At 40.2% G+C, this 19,871-nt stretch overlaps 1 protein-coding gene across 1 annotated transcript in view; it reads right to left on the minus strand.

The window, feature by feature from the left end:
- Positions 1 to 19,871, minus strand: part of LOC124620112 (lysine-specific demethylase 3B) — a 156,141-nt gene that overhangs the window by 4,682 nt on the left and 131,588 nt on the right. Inside the window, exons 7-12 of the mRNA XM_047146782.1 lie at positions 14,380 to 14,913; positions 9,654 to 10,997; positions 8,421 to 8,702; positions 6,018 to 6,233; positions 5,511 to 5,930; positions 4,512 to 4,751 (exon numbers count right to left, since the gene is read on the minus strand). Of these exons, the coding sequence (XP_047002738.1) occupies positions 4,512 to 4,751; positions 5,511 to 5,930; positions 6,018 to 6,233; positions 8,421 to 8,702; positions 9,654 to 10,997; positions 14,380 to 14,913 (3,036 nt within the window). The remainder of the gene's footprint in view (positions 1 to 4,511; positions 4,752 to 5,510; positions 5,931 to 6,017; positions 6,234 to 8,420; positions 8,703 to 9,653; positions 10,998 to 14,379; positions 14,914 to 19,871) is intronic.

A 19,871-nucleotide genomic window follows, 5' to 3' on the forward strand; every position in this document is an offset into this window, starting at 1 on the left:
ATATTTAATATGTAAAGAAAGATTTCAAGACATTATCTGATCTACAAAATAATATGTCACACTTTGCTCTTACCCACTGAAAATTATCTGAAACAGTAAAAATTTTTGCATTTGTGGTCAACTGGATCCACATAAGTAAAAATTTTATTCACTGTCACACATTTCCATATCATATCAAAGATTTTATACAGAACTCGAATTAAAAAAGAAGGTTACACACACTTTCAGTATTATCTTAAAATCTATACTTAACACAGTAACTGTATCAGTTCTCTGAAGTCTAATTTACTTTTCCCCATTATTATGAAAAAGAAAGTTGCCACTCCTATATGCTGAGTCGCAGATAGGTACACAAAAAGACTGTCACAAATAAGATGATTTCAGCCAGTAAGGCCTACACACACACACACACACACACACACACACACACACACACACACGCGAGTGGGCACGCACCTGCAGGCTCTGGCAACTGAAGCCACACTGCCAGCTTCTTATTTGTGAAAGTCTTTTTGTTGTGCCTATCTGCAACTCAGCATCTCTGCTATATGGTGAGTGGCAACTTTCCTTTTCATAATATTGTTACTTTCCATTCTGGATTGTCCATTGTTTGATTTACTTTTTCCCCAGTAATACTCAACAAAACACCAATAATTACATACACACTTTATGACTAGGCCAATCACACTTGGCTGACATTGTCCAATAATGCACAGAATTTGAACCACACACAGGGAATCGTGCACCTAACATACATTAGAAAGACACACCTTTGAATAGAACAAACATTGTGTCGACACCTTAAAATCGATTCAGCTATCTCAGAACAAGTCTACAACATAAAATGGCAACCAACTGTGCATAAGGATGCATTACACCTGGTTACCTCAAACAGAGCCCACCTTATAAATGTGTGGTTTACTTTTAATCGAGCTGGGATTGCCAACAGCCTTGTATGACAAAATAGTTTGCCCATACTTTCATCCAGATCATGCTATCACAGCCTTGAGACATCTTGTTCTCAGGCCACTCACAGGTGGCACCAGTATAAATTTTCATCTTTCAACTTAAAAACCAGGGAGCCTCAGTATATTTTTAAAATGCAAGAACATTGCACTTCTTTGAGCAGATAGGAATATTAAAGCAATGAAAGTAACGGCTAGGGAACAGAAAAACTTTCATTTTGTAATTAAAGTAAAGTAAGATGTGAATTCTGCCTTAAAATGCGAGATTACTTGGTAGACTGTTTCAAAGCTAATTGTATCCAGATAAGCTACGTATCCACAGTTTGAAATAGCTATATTTTGAGCACAGATGGCAGAGTCAGAGAAGCAACAATCTCTGCATTAAATTTTGCATGAAACTCAAGAAAACTTTTAGAGACACACACCAAGCAATGCAGGAAGCCTACAGTGATGAGTGCTTAAGCCGTACTCGGTGTTACAAATGATTCACACAGTTTAAAAGTGGCCAGACAACAGTTAAAGATGAGCCTCATTCAGGACGCCCTTCAACGTCTGCCAATTACACTCGTGTCAGGAATGTCAAATAAACTGTGCATGACAATCTAAGATGGACTGTCTGCAGTATCTGCAGAAGAATGGAACATTTCAGTTGGGTCATGTAAACAAGATCAAGAAGGTGGATGTTTATATCCTTTAGCCACACAATACAAAATGGTTATGAAATACAAAGCTGCAACACAAAAAGATGGTCTCTCATGACATAGCCATTTTCATGATTAGTACCAATTAATAGGCCAAAGGAAAGATTTCCATTAGTCATACAGTGTGAGCTAAACTTTAATTCCTTTTATAAACATTTATATACATTGAAAACAACTATTGTACTTCCACATGTGGCTACAAAGAGATCTCAAGCCTTTAAGGGGATACGGAATCACCTATCCCCGCAATGTTAATATATGCCTACTATAGGGAACATTTTCTCACAAACTACTGGAGACAGAGAGGTAAAAATTTTACTGTATGTGCATTCATATGTTACAACAATACTGAAACAACAGTTTATTGTCAAAGTATTTTCTTACAGAGATATTGTACATTTATTTTTAAGTAAATTTTTTCAATCGCTTTTTACTAGACTATCACCCCTAAGTCTTTTGTAAATCAAGTAATTAAAAAATCGTTGTTTCAGTATGTAATAGGGACCTATGTCACTACGTCATAAAAATTTCAGACTTCTAGGTTGACCAGTACCTGAGATAATGTTCCTAGATGAAGTAAAAAGTAAACTTACGGGAAACGGAGAAAGAAGATTAAAACATTCCTGATCCGTAGCTAATACCCCCTTCACAGTCTTCATAATCATCTTCAAGTCTTCTTTTGGCACCCCTCTGCACCTGTCTTGCTTTTTTCACTAATGTCTTGATTATATTATCAGCATGCCTTAGTCTGTGCTGATCTAAAAAGAACATAGCACGTACCGTACGGGAACCAACACACATACCCAACTTTTGAAGGACCTGGCATTTAGTTATATTTCCAAGATTGAAGGTTGCCACAGCATCATACACACCATAATGTAGTGTATTAATTCCGACAAACACTGTTTTTGGGAGACGATGCCATATCACACTATTCAAGCACTCGTTGGGGTTCTGCGTTTTTCCGTGAAGACATTTCATCAGAAGACTTCTGTCAGCCAGATCTCTGAAAATGGGCTTTATTTCTGCCATGATGGCTGATGGTAGACTGTGGTGGTGAATGTATTTCTCTCCTGTTGTTAGTCCCCTATTGTATTTACACCAGCTGTTTTCACCTTTGGGGCACAAACCATGTTGTGGATGCTCATCCGTGGATGCGGTGTGAAATATAAAGCCCATATAGCTCTCCTCATTTCTTCAAGATTGCCTGTATTTTGCCTGATTGCAAGGCCATAGCAGTTCTGAATGTGGTCTATTATGGAATCAGTCAATCTTCCTCTGACATCCAAGGTTTTCCCATCATCTAGTTTTTTCCCTTTCATAACTGATTTTAACCTTCTCAGCCTGGCACCCATTCTCTTCTGCACATGTCCTATACATTCAAGTTTGCTTATATTTACACTGTTCCCATATGGTTTGCTTTCCAAAACTTCTTTGAATGCTTTAGAGTCACCATCTCCCAAATATTTGACATAGCGAACATTATACCACTGTGAAGAGCGATGAAAAATTTTCTTCACCCCAGCAACCTCCATGCCACCACTACTACCATAATAATTAGCAATACAGTCATCACTGTGTTCATTTTTCAGCCTGCCTGTGCACCTACAGTATTTAGACATTATTGCAACATCAATAACCTTGCCAGTATCAACACTAGTTGCTGTTACAACACCATTGTTGGAGGTGTGGCCCCTTTTCTGCCACGTGCCATCAAACGCCACTGTGAGGTCACGACTGCCGTCATTTTCTTCCACTGCTTCTTCCACAGCAACCTGCATTGACTTCTGTGCTACATCTTCAACTGCAGATCCTAGTACATAATTGTAAGCTTCAAACTTTGAAGGTGCACTTGGAAGATTTAGAACACCACATAGCATATCACCAGCTGCTTTGCCCTTACCAATTGCTCGCAATCCATAAACTAACCTAATATTTACACTATAAAGTTCAGTTTTCTTGTATCCATTATTTACAGTTACTGAAACCGAACTTGGAAACTTACAGCTGTATTTACAAACACTGCATATTAAATTAAACTGGGCAGCCAGGCCAACATGGGATTCTACTTTCAGAGAAACGTTTCCATGACATTTTTTGCAGCACAAACTGTTTTCAAGAGCTTCACACAATATATTCGTATCAATGAATTCAAAAACTTCATTCCCTCTATCAAGTAAATTATATTTCTCTTCCAAATCTCTTAGTTTTTTATGAGAAGCACTGTTTTCATTTGGTGTAAGTTCGTTCGGCAAATCAGTAATAAGTGGATTCACATTTTCCAACAGTGATGATGATGAACTGCTTTGCTTTGCTAATGAATCATTATTTCTTTTCTTTTGCCAGTTCACACGCTTTTTAAATACTTTTGCTTTAGCTCTAGGCATTTTCACTGCGAAAAATGAAGCACTAAATACGAAATAACTCAACAACAACTACTTTCTTATATCACACTGTTTACAAAACAGTCCCGCCACAAAGTCAAAGAGTAACTTGAGGAAACCAGAGAGAAACATTTTCGGGCAACTAGTGTATAAATAGTCGCTGGAAACCGGGATATTTGAATTCATGTCACTTTAAAGGTACTGCCAAAAAGTTCATGGTCAGCCACGAGAGACGTGTATAACTAAAGCGCAATACCCGATCTCACAAATATATAAAAATAAAATAGTTATAATTGTAGTAGAGCTATGTATGATACGTCATTTTAAAGAGGAAACATGGCAGAATATAATACGCCAATAAAAAAAAATTCGATTTTTTAACCCAAAATCCGATTCCGTATCCCCTTAACAACAGTGATGGCAGTTTGTAATCAAAATCAAATAATTATACCAAAAATTACCTTCAGTTTTAGAAGCATTGGTTTTCCTTCTTCATCAACCAATCTACGTGAGAAGTGCTCAAAGCCCTCCCAAAATCGCCTCATCGGCTGATTTGGCACAATATTTCCCGTCATGCAGTTGACCAGATCATTCTTCTCATCTCCAAAATCACGTGCAAATGAATCTGGATGCCAAAGAGTCATGTCCAAATGCTTTGATACATCTGATACCAGCACAGGTAATCCTTTTTTCCACTGTTCCTGTAACGAAAATGGAAATCATTTCTGAATTTAGTTATACTGTCACTAATCAATATTAGTACACTATAGGAAGAAAAAATCAATCATTCCCTTCAAAAAATAATGAATCATTTAACCCTGAAATATACACAAATAGTGTTTCCTACACAGCAATCTGAGTAATGGAGTTTCTTTATGTTATTTAACTTTTTTTCCTTCATAGTACATACTTCTGACAACCCTTCCACCTAATTCCCAGCAATTTTTTTGTCACAGCCATTTTTATTTCTTGTCTAGACATTTCCTCAAACTACCAGTTTCGGAATCACCATGTCCTAGTACTATATTATTTTCTTAAACCTTTTATTTAACTAATGCATCTATCAAAATCCTATAAACTGACAGGTCTGAAGTTTGCCAATCTTAAGGACATTAGCTTGAATGACTATTTATAAGAATCAATTACTAACCTCACTAAGTCCATCATGTATCAACAATGTTAGCAAGTTAGTAACAGGGCAATAAACACATTAACTTTAATGAAGAGCAAGGCATCATATGCACATACATTATATAGTAGGCCTATTCTTGATGACTAATATGAGGAACACAGACAAGTTAGCTGAATTATCTTACAACATACTAACCCAAAGAAGAGATGGGAACAGAGAACAACAGTCGGTCAGAGTCAGTATTACTATGTACAAGGAGTATTCCTTCATAATTAAAAGTAAGGCAAACACACAGTCATTTCTTATTCAGATAAAATAATTTAAATACCTGAAACATTTTTTGGTTTCCTTTATGCGAAGGATCGTTCAGCCTCAGCAGACGACCATCACACAACCACGTGTGTGGTGGAGAAGAATCTGGAGAACCAGTCTCCAATTTGCAGTTTGACGAGCGTCCCTTATGCTGACGTGGCATATATTTTGAGCGTGCTGGTGCAGCTGGACGATTTTCTTCAGTAGGTGGTACTGGCCCAGGAGATGACGGGGCAGGAGATGGTGCACGACTCCCATTACCTCCACCTGTAGGGCGTATGAGCAGCTCTCTTAGTGTCGAATGTCCTCTACCACTGGATGAAGTCCCATCTTCAACAACTTGTTCTCTCTTTCCCGCATCTCCACTGACTTCTTGCTTACTGCTATTAGCATCTGTTGAACCTGGCTCCCTCTTCATTTCAGTAGAAGGTTCTTGCTGTGGAGAAAAAGAATTGGGAAAGTCAAATGCAGTACACTATATTGGTAAATGTTACATTACTAATGCTACCTCAATGAGGCTTACATAAGCATCTAGCTCTTCCTTCATGTAAGCTAACTCAGCTAGCCAAGCTAGAGTACACCTCTCGTTGATCCGCTGTTCAATCAAATTCTTTGTTGAGTGACGTGTATCGGTCTCACTGTGATGGAGGTCACCATTGGGGGCTTCCGTTTTTACAGAAGTGTTCGGTTCCATTTTTACTGCTACCTTTGGTTCCGTTTCTACTCGTAACTGCGCATCCTAAAAGAATACACAATTGAAATGGGTGTTTGCTGTTCGTTGCTAATGGATTCGAGGTTGATTGAGCGATTTAAGAGGAGAAAGGGATGAGACTTTGCAACTAGTTAATACCAGGAACAATACGTATGACACCCAAATCATACTTCAATGCAAATTAGAAACTCCGATTTACTTTGGAAATACTATTTTTTGCATAAAAATGTTGCTGTCAAAGAAGAAAATTACACCCTACAATATGTAAATATAGTGCAGCAAGTAATGAGTATGCACCGCGTGCCCTCAAAAGAAAGGGAACAAGACAGACAAAATTTATATTTTCAAGCGTAACTTCTGAACTATGCTCGCTGCAACACGTGCAGACAACTAATTTAAAGTTGCCCTAGCCCCTGGTTTTACTTATTTTGGCACTTCTGCTAACACTACAGAGGAAAAAACCATTCCAGAGCGACTACAATTTCTTGACCAAGTGAAGGAAACAACTGTTAGTACATTTAAGTTAAGGTACTTAAAGGAAGTGCCACTAACATATAAAAATAAGTAAGAAAAGGAGGAAGAAGAAGAAGAAGAAGAAGAAGAAGAAGAAGAAGAAGAAGAAGACTTACAGACTATCATATACAAGCAGTAATAACCAAATAAAAACTTTTGTGCCCTATAGATTGCCACACATGCATATCCAGTAATGAAGTAACTGCATAATTATCAACATATATCTATCTCACTACCCTGTATTTCTGACTGTCCACACACTGAATGTACTTTTTAAATAAGTATTCTTCCAATTGCAGTTACATTTACTTCTTTAAAAATGAATTTACCAATCAAAAAAGAATGTGCACACAGGACGTAAAATGAACACTAGCACAACACTGCTGGCTTTCATTGTACACTTTTCAAGCTCAATAAAGTCTGTTTCTAATGAAATAATTGAGTTTTGTTCCATCAAAGATTCCAAAGGATCACCACCACATTCCTATTAAAGTTTTAATTAAAACTCATTTCCGCAATGCTATATGTACAGAATGTGAAATGAGGATATGTCAATAAGCTCAGACAAATGATGAACCTGGAAGAGCTCCGGATAAGTAACTGACAATTCCTTGGTTCATATACAAGTAAACTCACTTGGTACAGGTAGACCACAAGTTTAACTTTTTTTCACTGTAAAATACTAAATGTTGTTTTCATTGCAGTATTTACAATCTGAAATTCCTTTAACCGATCCAAGATTAGCATAAAACTTCATCAATTGTCCTGTAATAGGAAGTAAACTACAGATAATACTATTTGTGGTGCTCTATCACACCCTTCAATAATTTACAAACTTATGTTCCTGGACAGCTTGTTCATAGCACATTTTTTGCATAAGGTAAAGGAGCCTATTGCAGTTTTATTTTTAGAACATTAACTGCAATTATTTATCCTCTTGAAAAAGTTTTCAAACAGTGATGAACAACTATAACTATAATTTTGACCCATATTTCTGTATGTACTGATGTTCTGTCTTTTTAAGCCCAATTTTTCTATTTTAGTTGTATAATGGAAGCGGCAGCTATTTGTATTACGAAGAGGAAAATACCACAAAATGTTTTGATTCTTTTCTACATAATTTGTCTCCTGGATGTGATAAACAAACTAGACAGACCTGCAGATTAAGCAAAATGTCTGGAACTACATGAAACCTTCCCCACACAGCTCAACAGAAAATTTTGAGCACTGTCAAATGTGGAGCATGTTATGCTTAAAACCCAGTAGTCTCCTCAGAAAACCATCCATGACACTGTATCAATCTCTTCTTCATAAAATGGCCACCAAATGTAGACAGCTACAAGACATTCAAAAGTATTTTCCACTATTTTTTCTCCTGTGAATTACTTCACAATTATTTCCTCGATTAACAAAATACTCAGTAGTTAAGCCTTCAAACTTACACTTCCCCTATTGCACTGATCAAATAGATCAAAGTGATGTTGCCCACAACTTTTAGTGTATCTCGAGCATTAGGCATATTTCTAATGAAGTATATACTCTTCACACACCACATAAGACTTTCATTGTACTCTGTCATATCACTTTCATAAAGAGATTACTACCCACACTACTAACAACATAATACTGAATCTGCTATTTGGTGAGTATTAATACCTGAATACATACTGATGGTTCTAGTACATCTATGCTCATGCTCACCTTGGGTAGTCCATTGGCAATTTCTGCAGAGGCAGAACCATTAGCTGGAGAATTTCTACCACGGGGCTGGCTACCAGAACAGGAACAACGTGTCAGGCCCCAGCGTTCCCTCTCACGATGCATATCTTGCCCAAGACGTGTGAGGCAGTCACTTGCAATGATCTGTGTTAGCATTAATTTATCCTGCTCATGGCCCTGGCGATTTGTGCACAACAGCCAAGAGAAATCATCTCTGTCCTTTCCCAGTTCTGCCCACAGACGGATCTTGCCCGCCTTGCGTCCCTGTAACATAAGAGGAAAAGTTAAAAATCTACCACCAGAAGAAGTTAAGAATCTACCAAAAATGCTTTCGCGATCATGATTCACAAAGAAATAATAATAAGAAGAAGAAGAAGACGAGTAATAACATTTGGAGGAACCACAGCTATGTTCAGCATTAATAAGTAATATGAAATGAATGGTACCAATCTTTAATAAAAATATTGCACGTCAACAACTTTATTTTCAACCACAGCAATGAAGATATAGATGTTATACAAACATCCTGATAAATTTTCAGGGTTTCTTACGTTACTGCAGACTAAAGAATTTACTCTAAGGTTATGTGAAAATCAAGGACGACATAGGTACGGGATGTTATTTTGATATTTGTTTTCACTTTCGATTTGTTAGAATCTTTCCAACAATGACAACACAGACAACATATATCACAATACATACGTAGAATATTTTCAAGAAGTACTTTTAACAACATTACTTTCGAACCAACAAAAATGTCCGTAGTGAAGGGCTTCCTTGTTAACTGAGCACAACTGCAACAACCAGTTTCCATAATTTAGGAGTAGCAATTGTGTCATAAAAGCATCTTTTGAGGACATTTCTTGTGGATAAAAACAATTGTCTGTGTAAAATACTTTAAAAATGGATGAAACAAAGTCTGGCCTGAAATAAAATAGTAATTTGTAATTGTTACACTTTTTGGTCAAAATGAGATCATCTTCAGACCATTTCTACAATGACACTTGGTGGTGGTGGTGTGGCTCCATAAACATCAACTCACCACCACCACCACCACCACCTACCATCATGGTATAAATGGTCTGAAGACGATCCTATTCTGATAGACACCAGTAACCATTACAAATAAATATTTCATTTCAGTCAAGAATGTTTATAATAGATTTGTAAAGCTTCATAAAAACTTTATTAAAGTAAGAAAATATGGTCTCCTACCTTATAACAATCTATGCAGACAGCAAAGCCACACTTTGCACAAGCCCAGTGGTAGTTGAACAGTGTTGTCTCACAAACGTCACACATTTCACGTACACCTCTCACTACTCTCTTCCATGCAACAGGTGTGGGTCCTGAAGAATGAGCAGCTGCAGAATCAGATTCTTGTCTCAGTAATTTGCAAAACTCATCTCCAACTTCTTCCAGCAAAATCTTTGCCATATCCAAATCTAAATCTGTCGGAGGATCGGACGGGTCTGGCAGCCACAAACGCAGATCGTCTGGTGCAGGATCAACTCGTGGATCTGAGAATCCAGCTGCAGCCAACTGTCCATTTTTGGTATATCGCAATCGTCGGAAAGCATAAAAGCGACAGAAAATGTTCGGAACATCTCGAGACCGTTGGCTGGGAGTCCAACGACATTCGCGGCACTTCGCAAGCTTTGGCGCAACCTCATGGCAAGGTCCATCTTGTAGGAAACTTTCACCTGTCCTCTTCAGTTGTGCTACGGGCGGTTTCTTTAGCGGATCCCTCCTAGGAGCAGGGGGACCATCACGTGGTTTTCTACCACCTCCCTGTGCCCTCGATCCTCTACCCTGACCTGATCCACCAGTTCCTGACCCAGAGTTACCCGAGTTCTCGTCCTTCTTACCACCACTCGCACCTCCTGAGGGGGACTCCGAAGCTGCAGGACGGGGTCGTCTACCTCTCTTTCTCGGTTCGTCACTATTTACAACTGTCGGGATAGCTGAACCACCACTTCCGTTCCCCCTCACTCTCTCCCTCTCCTTCTCTGATGTGTCTGCACTTTCCCCTTCACCAGCACTGCCAACATCCCCATCGGCCAATTGAGAGTCTACTTTCTTCCCTGCACCTGGCTTCTTCCTTTTGGAATCTTGTGGTCTACGCTGCCTACTAGCAGGAGGGGTGGGAGGTGATGTGCGACCACGGCTGTCCACATCTGAGCCACTGGACGAATCAGCTCCAGGCCCACAAGTCACCGAACTGACACTCCCAGGTCCACTATTACCTTCGGAGCTGGCATGTCCATTAACAAGTGGTGTTACAGATGATGTGGCTTCTCCTTTTTCCCCAGAATGTCTTTGTAACCATGCTTTTTTGAGTTTATGTACAGGGTAAGTCCTTGTAGGGGGTCCTGGACTACTGGATTTTTCAGAGTCTGCTGCACTCGGTGGCCGCTGCCGTGAAGGAGTACCAGGGGCAGGACTGACTGCAGGACTTGGTGCAGCTGGAGATGGCACAGTTGTAACACCTTGGTTTTCCTGTACCGTAGTAGCTGCTGATGCTATGGGAGGACTGGGTTCCTGGACTCCTCCTGGAATCTGTAAAAAATCAGAACACTAATCAAACTTCACCACCCTCCATCCTCCCCCACTCCCTTCTCATACACACATGTGAAAACTCAGCTATAATGTTCAAAAATAAGCTATCATTATTTCAAATTAAACTCTTAATGTTAGTCATTAAGTGATGGAAAGTACCACCACTTTTTCTGTCACATTTAGCCTGCCAGACAGATTGTGTATGGTACAAAAGATTCTACTTACAAACCACTGAAATAGGAACATAAAATATAGTTTAATGCCCACCTCTAAGAATCATAACTATTCCTCAAAGCGAATACAGGGGAGAAAGAAAGATTTAATATACACAGGAAGTGGAAGGAAAAGACACTACAAACCCTTCGTCAACTGACCATTTAAGTAGGTGAAGGAATTCAGAAGCTTCAGTTTTCAGTCTCCTGTACACTAAAAATTTTCTATTAACTATAATATATTTATAATATAATTTCATGGTTTTGAATGTGTATTTCTCAGCCTTCTAGCAATAAAATTTACTCTCAGATTAGCACAAAAGTATATTCTTTTATCAAAGGTAGACTGAATGCCATATTTTATACCAGCTGAAGATCAATACACCTTTTAAATGGACCAAGAAGAGTTACTCGTTTTGAGAGGTTGTGGGAATCTGTTGGCTATTTACCATAGAGAAGAGTGACAGGTGAGTACCTTACCCATTTTATCTCACAAGGGAACCTCCTCATCACACCCCACTCAGATTTAGTGGTAAGATGGCCCAGTACCAAGCCCGTCAAAAATTGAACACTGATCATGAAAACAGGAAGGTGTACTGGACTGTGAAAAAAGAAGCAAAACATAAATAGTGAATGGTCCAAGCCCAAGATGTGCAGCATTGAATATGACTGTGCATCAATGGCATAGGGGTTGCGTTATCACAGTGTTGGACTGTGAAGTGGGTGAGCCAGATTCTATATGCCCTCATGCCATTTTGTATCTTTTTCACAACTTTATGAACTTTCTGTCTGGTCATTGAAATGTTTGTTCTCTTTCTGTAATCTTGGCAGTTGTCATACCATACACTAGTTATAGACTGTAAAGGTTCGTATGAGCAGTTACCAACAGGCTCACGCGCATGCGCAGAGCTGAATTCGCGTATGAGCAGTGCCTTCCTCCCGCTCCTGGCTACTTGAAGCGTGGCTGTTTGCTGTATGAGCAGTAGCAGCAAGTAGCCAGATGCTACGTGCGAAAAATTTTCTGGTGCGCCCAAGCTGCCAGATTCGCGCATGCGCAGAGCAAGCTGAGTTATAGTGGGGGGGGGGGGGAGTCCTTCCCCACATGACCCATGCATGTATTTCATGTCTTCGTAATATTGCTGGTCTCTTCGTTCACAGCTCCCACGTCAAATGAAATCAAAATAGATTTCTGTGGCTGGGAGCCATCAAGTGGATTAATATATATTCTCATAACCATGAAAGACCAAAATAAGTTAGTAGTTTCAATTTTCTGATTATATATTATTTCCACGTTATTAGCAATCGACCATTAATGTCTTAATGAAGCTATTTCTGTCTGTTTTGTAGAGAAATTACCTTCTATTAATTTTTTTTTCTGCTGAGGCAGTTAGTTTATTTGAAAAGAAATGTTTCATTTTACTTTATTGGCTACTTTCAACTTCGTCCAATTTCAAGTGCAAATTTTCATTTTCTGGGACAAATGACATTATACCATAATAAAGAACCAAACATGAGAATACGGTACTGGACCTCCGAGAAAATTGGTATCACGAAAACCACATGAAAAGCTAAATATCAGGTACTTCAGAGTGCATCTGTACATAGAAATGTGCAATTAGAGCAGAATGAAGCATTTTACTGTTTATGAAATTCCGATGCTGGCTGGAATAGTGTCTGATGTCCTGTTCCTTTTATGACACTGTAAGATCTCTTTATGCTATATACGTACGAACATACGTAAACATTTACTTGAAGCTGACTAAGCAGGCAAATTTGGTCAGTAGTTTTGAACTAAATATTTTGTTTCAAATATAATGACAGCTGTAGCAGAATTTTACAAATCTGCCTTCTGTGAAAGTGTTTTTCGATCACAAGGCACTTGTCTAGTACTTCTATTAGGCCTGAAGTTATTTCTTAATTTGTGTTTACGTCTTAAATTTATAGAATGCTATTCTATGATAAATTTTAGACTGGCAGCATACCCTGTTTTATCGTTCTAACTCTGCACATGGCTTCATATTTAGTCCTAGAGTAGAACATAAACTGTCAGTTGTACAGTTTCTTTGCCTCACAGACAACCTTGTTAATTTTTTGCACATTTTGAAATAGTCATGAAATTTATTGTCTTTTTCTTTGCAAGAAATTTGTATTCCATCCTACTACCTTTTTGCAGTGCTGTGTAGATGTAAACCTGTTGGAAATGCTACATAACAATACTGCAGAGTATGAATTAAAAAAAAAAAATCTGTCAGATTCACCCCATAGCAAAATGTTATGGTACTTCGAGCTGTGGAGTCTAATTTTGAAACGATATTTTGCCAATAACTACTTCCTTATTTGCATCCTTTATCTGGGTGGGATAGCTGCTAACATAGTAACAGTTCAGTATCAAGTTTCATTGTAGATCCCTTCCTTACACCTCACTGCTGCAAAGGGCTCTATTTCTACACAATGAGGCACAGAACCACAAAAATGAGAGGACACATGACCAAATAGCCCGAAGGCGGAGAGAAACATTAAACCAATAAACTGCAACTATGTTTATAGAACAACTGATAGGGACACACAATAGTGACAAGGAATTTAATTTTTCGTTTGTCCCAAGATAACTGTTTTCAAAACTTCAAACTTTTCAAACACGCAGAAGAATTCAAATTATCACTTCGACACGTACTGCCCCCCCCCCCCCCGGACATTCTTACACACATAACCGCAAAAGTACCTCGAGGACACGCTTCGCACAACTGTCGTAACGCGTGAAAGGACGAGTTGACGACAAAATAAACAAACTGTAAAAAATCTACAAGACGAAAACAAGAGAGATCCAAATTGTGGCCGAGTGTCGGTCGACGTCAGCTAGACTGCCAATGTCCCACTGCACTATTCTGAACAGTAGAACCTTATTCGGCACAAGAGCACTGCCATTAACAAATAAAGTCTTTGAAAAAAGAAGAAACTTTTACATAAAAACTATAGAAAAATTATCACAAAACAGCAAGTTCTGTTACACTAGTGAGTAATACGGACCAGTCAAAGCTAGCAGCACAATAGCTGCCCTACCAATTGCAGCAGAAGAACAAAATTTCCTCCGCACCCCCACTTCCGTCCGGGGTAGAAACCTCTACGGAGCAAATCCAACTGTACAGAGAAAGGCAATCGCGCGGACGTACCTCGGCTCTGCGCCTCTTGCCGTCCGGTGGAGGGGGACTGGGGGCGGGCCTGCGCCGACCGCCCGGTGGCGACGCCGACGGGGAGGGCGGCAGCGACGACGACGAAGACGACGACGCGGCAGGCGGCGGGGCCGGGCTGGCCCTCTGGGGGCGTTCCACCCCGAGGTCGAGCGGCGCCGTCTGCAGAGGCGGCGAAGGCGCCGTGGCGGGCGCCGCGGCCAGCGGGCGCGCTAGCCCCGGCTTGAAGTAGAGCGCCTGCGGGGGCGGCGCCGCGGTCACGGCGGCGGGCGCCACGAGCGCAGGTGGCGGCGCCAGCAGCGGCACGGCCCCCGGGCCCGGCCCCGGCGCGCGTAGGTCCGGCCGCGCCGCATGCGCCGGCGGCGGCTGGGGCGCCGGGCCCCCGGCCGGCGCGCCCACGCCCGCCCCCGCACCCACCGCCGGCTGGTACGGCGACGGCGCGCGAGGCAGCGTCAGCACCGGGCACGCGTCCCGCGTCGGCTTGCCGTACACGTGTGACGGCGCGGGACTCGACACCTGACAGACAAGATCGCCCATCTTAAAAACAACAAATTGCTATGCATCCTTTAGCACGTAACGGCGCCCCACTGTTACCGTGTCTAATCGTTAACTACAATAGCAAAATTGCTACCTCGCTTTGGGAGGGAGGGCCTCACGGTGCGCATCAGTCTCTTTTTGACAGACGGTGTATATACGTAATAATTTTTCACTTTGAAGGCCCACGCACCCGATCAAAGTTGTCAACTGCCTTCAATCCGCGTTGCAAGCACGTAGGACTACCGACAAAGTTTGTCAATTTCACCTCACCTTAGAAGGAGACGCTGTTTCCATCCGAGTATTTTAACAACAACGCGAATACCTACCAATGCAGACAATGCACCTCTTGCATTGGTTTTAGCACTGTGCATAAAGTAGAAAAAGAAAAAAGCGCTGGTTCAGAGAATGGTTAAAACAGAGAGAGAGAAATACACCTATTAAGATTTACACCCACATTTTTACCATTATATTAACGTTCTCAGAGTGGTCAAGCTTTTAGTAGCTGAGTTACGTAGCCCTCACATTAGAAAAGGCAAGAACGCGAAAATTTATTCTCTATAGTTGGTCTTCTAATGACCATTAAAAGATCACAACATGGAAACACATACATCGTGAAGGAACCAGAGAGTATAGCTTATTTTTTTCACTCCCGCTTGAATGTTGCGCATAGAATATTTTTTTTTAACTTGTTCCTGTCTAATATATGGCAGAGACGCAACATCATTTTCATAACTGCCACTGCTATTTGGTTTTCACTCTTGATCGTGGTTTCCACAGATGTGGAAACTCGCGATGCAGTGATAAATTGTAATAAAACACTTTTCGCTGAACATGCGCGGCGAAACATTAGAACAAACAGCTTTCGCCATCTTGTCAAATCTATCGTCAATCAAAATTTCTCTGAAACGAGTCAACCACGTCCTATGTTCGAAAAAGCACGTCAACATCGGCACCCACGCATTAAGGGTAAACATTTGACAAACCTAATAATGTCTGACAAATGGTTTGATCGTGCACAGCGACCTTAGACGACTCGCGGCACTCTGACGAGATTAAATGTTTCGACAGAAATCACAAGATATTTTACGGCCTCCGGTCTAAATCACTTATTTCCGGTCGTTACAAACCTTCACCTCTAATACTAGGTGCAACAGTTTAAAACAATCGTCATCTTTAAATTCGCTTGTTCACCTGCTCTCGTTTCAAGCATGTAGATGCGAGCCCTATACAATCAGAATTACTATAAAATAATATTGTGCAATGTTATCAACGTTCTTCCTTGACTGCTCAATAAGAATGGCCAACATATATAACCAGGTTCGAATTTTTGGACGATCAAGACGCTAGTGCTGTGATAACTGTTCCACTTATGAGCAGAATAAAATTTTGTATCATGACTATCAAAAATTCACTCTGAAAATTTTCTGAGAAAACTGATATTCAACGACATGAATGACGTTCATAATTTCTTACGGGTTGATGGACCGACATTTAATACAGTACTGGAAATTGTTGCCTACATTGGTTCTAGCGCTCTGTACTTTGTGAGCAACACCTGACAAGAGTAATTCGTAACTTGCGAATTGTAATTCATCTGTCCTAACATCCTATAACGTCAGTAATAATTTATAAAGTTCGCTGCACTAATTTATTTTTATCGAAGTACATCACAGGTTTGTTCCAGCTCCAATACCGTTGTCACTCGGGTGGGAGGAAGTTTATTTTGAAAACAACTTAGTAGAAACTGGTACTTGACTTCTCGGTTGGAAATTAAAAATTACGCGTTTCAGTGTTAAGTATTTCGTTACATTGGATGAAAACTGGTATTTTATTTCTGAAGTATGTTTTAGGGGACGAAAGTTTTTATGGAAATCACTACAAGAACTCTGAAGCCTACCAGATCGCTTTTTGGTCAGAAGCACATTTGGAAAAGACGTGCTTTTATGGCGTTAACTTGCGTGGAAAGTTTAGATGGCGGCAAAACTTTTGAATAACATAAAAATTCGTTTAAAGAAAAAATAAGAATCTGGGCAGACCACACACAGTACGCGAAGCAGCGGGAGCTAAGCTAGTTAAGAATATCCTGCTCAGAATATGTGTTACAATGAATGCAGCGAAATAATAAACTTCAGTAGTAAACACTCAACCAACATCTTTTTTGTTTTAGTTTATCTGATAACTTAAATGAATTTCTAACACACAACTGCTGCAGTAAGCTACGAGTGCACCCACAAATATATCTAAAGCCTAAAATGGCGACGCAGTACTGCCTAAGCTGCATCCTGCGAATTTTCACAACTGCAGCGCACATTACGGCTCGTGCATGCAGACGTGCGCAAAACAATTTGAAACTGGACTACAATTTTGCTGTAGCAATAGGCAGCACTCACCTCTGGCTCGGATTCGGGCTTCTTCCACAAGCGTGGCTTGGGCCGGCACATGGCGCCCTTTACGGTCCAGTTACACGTGGGAAGCTGGCATTCCAAGCTACAACGTCGCACTGCACGATAGCAGCGTTCGCGCAACATCCCCTTCTGGCTCAAGGTCATCTTCGAGAGTGGGTAGCAAAGGGTGCTCCTACTGTGTACCTGACTACCCCCACTACACCTACGCTCTTTCGCCACAATCGCTCATTGGCTAGCGCATTCTGTACCGTATTTCACGAGAAACAAAGCCATTACGCGAGACCGGACCACGTGCTATAATTTATCTGCGCAGACAAATGTCCACCGGATATCCCGGTTTTTCGAGCGTGCGCGACTTTGGGAGTTGGAATCTTTGGAGTTTCAGGAAAACATGTTGGTGCAAACCACTTAAAAATGCTTACGGCAAGAATTTTAATAAAGTAACGAATCAAGTACTTTCCCTGCCTTCAAGAAACCCTTCTTCAAAACAATGTATTTATCAGCCGAAATTCCAAACCGCTAGTTGCCAGGAATCTTTATGATCACTGACTGCCTCGTGAGATTAACTATTTTCCTCAGGAGTACTCTGTCTTAAGGTATTACGCCATAAGTTGTTCGAATTTATGTCCTACACAGAATAAAACATTCGTTTAGCAAGAGGGTAGCCGCTTGGTATAGATTTTTTTTTTCTCTAGACAAAATGATGGCAGGCCGCTTGATTGACACTGTAGGTCAGTTCGAGCACAAGTGGAGAGAATGCAGTCACACGTCAGGAAAATGGCTTTTTCAGCGCTGTGAGCTTGTCTCGCACAGCTCGCACGTATGTATTGCCTGTTTCGTTGCTTGGTCATCTGTAGCGCTAGTTTTGAACATCAGACACCGAGATTAAATTTCACAGAATGACCCTACATCCGCCATGTTTCAAGCATATTCATCCCTGGCTGCCACGTTTTCTGTAGTCAAGGAGCAATGTCTGTCTGTCATGCACCTTTGAAATTACCTTTAACTAATTCCAAATAGCTCATGCTAGCTTTACTTTTTCTTGAAAAACAGTAAACATCAATTAATTGTGTGTACATTTAAGTTTTAAATGAAATATGCATAAACTTTTCGATGCAGATAAAACTGCAAGACTCAATAAATGTTCGTCTACTCACAATAACTTCACGTCCTTTGCAAACTGAATACAATTCAGTACAAGTTCAGGTACGACATGTAGATTATGTAGTACACTTCGAAATGCGTTATGGTTAGCTAACAGATTTGTGGTTCAGGAATTCTGTATTTTCGTTTATATTTTAAGCTTGTAATTCGTATCCTCACAGACCAGTATATGACAGACAAGAATATTTTTCAAAACTCGCGTGTTAGAAATAACACAAGTAGTTCAATGATTATTATGATGGTAATGACTTACGCAATAAAATAATTTATTCCCATTTCATTTTTAAACTATGTAATGGGCATTACATTTCTACAATGTTCTGATTGGCATTTCATTTTTATGGTGTTTTCACAGACATTCTACTTTTTAAATGTTTTCAGTGACCTTTAAATAAAATAAGATTGGTATGAAATTGGCTTTCAACTTCATCTATCTGCTCAAAGGATATAGATCTCCATAAATGATTTATCCTGCAGATAAAATGATGCTTGAGGTGCAGATCTGTGTTTGATATAATGCACTTTGTCCCAAGATTCAGTTACAGTAAAAAGATGGTTACAATGAATATAAATAAGGAGCTTCTCAGTACTGTTATTTGCTGTGAGGTGTTCTTTAATAAGTAGAGATATGCCTTAGCAGAATAAAAGTGTATGGTCATATAGTATTTTCTTATTTGCTGAGAATACTGTGATATTTTACCACAAGGCTGAAGCTCTAAAAACTCTTTCAACAGATGAAACTCAAGTTTCTAACTACATTGCTGTTCTTTTGTGTTGCACACTAGGTTGTTTTATATGTTGGAGGAGGAGGAGAGTAGTGTTTAACGTCCCGTCAACAACGAGGTCATTAGAGACGGAGCGCAAGCTCGGATGAGGGAAGGATGGGGAAGGAAGTCGGCCGTGCCCTTTCAAAGGAACCATCCCGGCATTTGCCTGAAGCGATTTAGGGAAATCACGGAAAACCTAAATCAGGATGGCCGGAGACGGGATTGAACCGTCGTCCTCCCGAATGCGAGTCCAGTGTGCTAACCACTGCGCCACCTCGCTCGGTTTTTATATGTTGCTTCAGTAGCACATTCTCTGCTTGTACTGTAATATTGTGATTCCAGCCTTTTTTTTTCTTTTTTTGGACAGTGAAGACTGTACTGTGATCAGCATGAACAGATGTACTAGGCACCGAAAGAATAAAATTCCACCGTGTACTATTAATTTTAATGCATAAAAACTGATATAAGGACTTGTCTGCGAGCCTGATTTTAACTCAATGGGTCCCTCTTAACTTCTGACCACAGTCGAAAGTGGCAGCCAAGTTAATGCTGGCTGACATTTCTTTTATTATTCTTACCTTAAACAATGGAAAATCCAGGG

Source organism: Schistocerca americana, chromosome 6, assembly GCF_021461395.2.
Source record: "Schistocerca americana isolate TAMUIC-IGC-003095 chromosome 6, iqSchAmer2.1, whole genome shotgun sequence".
Taxonomy (NCBI): Eukaryota; Metazoa; Arthropoda; class Insecta; order Orthoptera; family Acrididae; genus Schistocerca; species Schistocerca americana.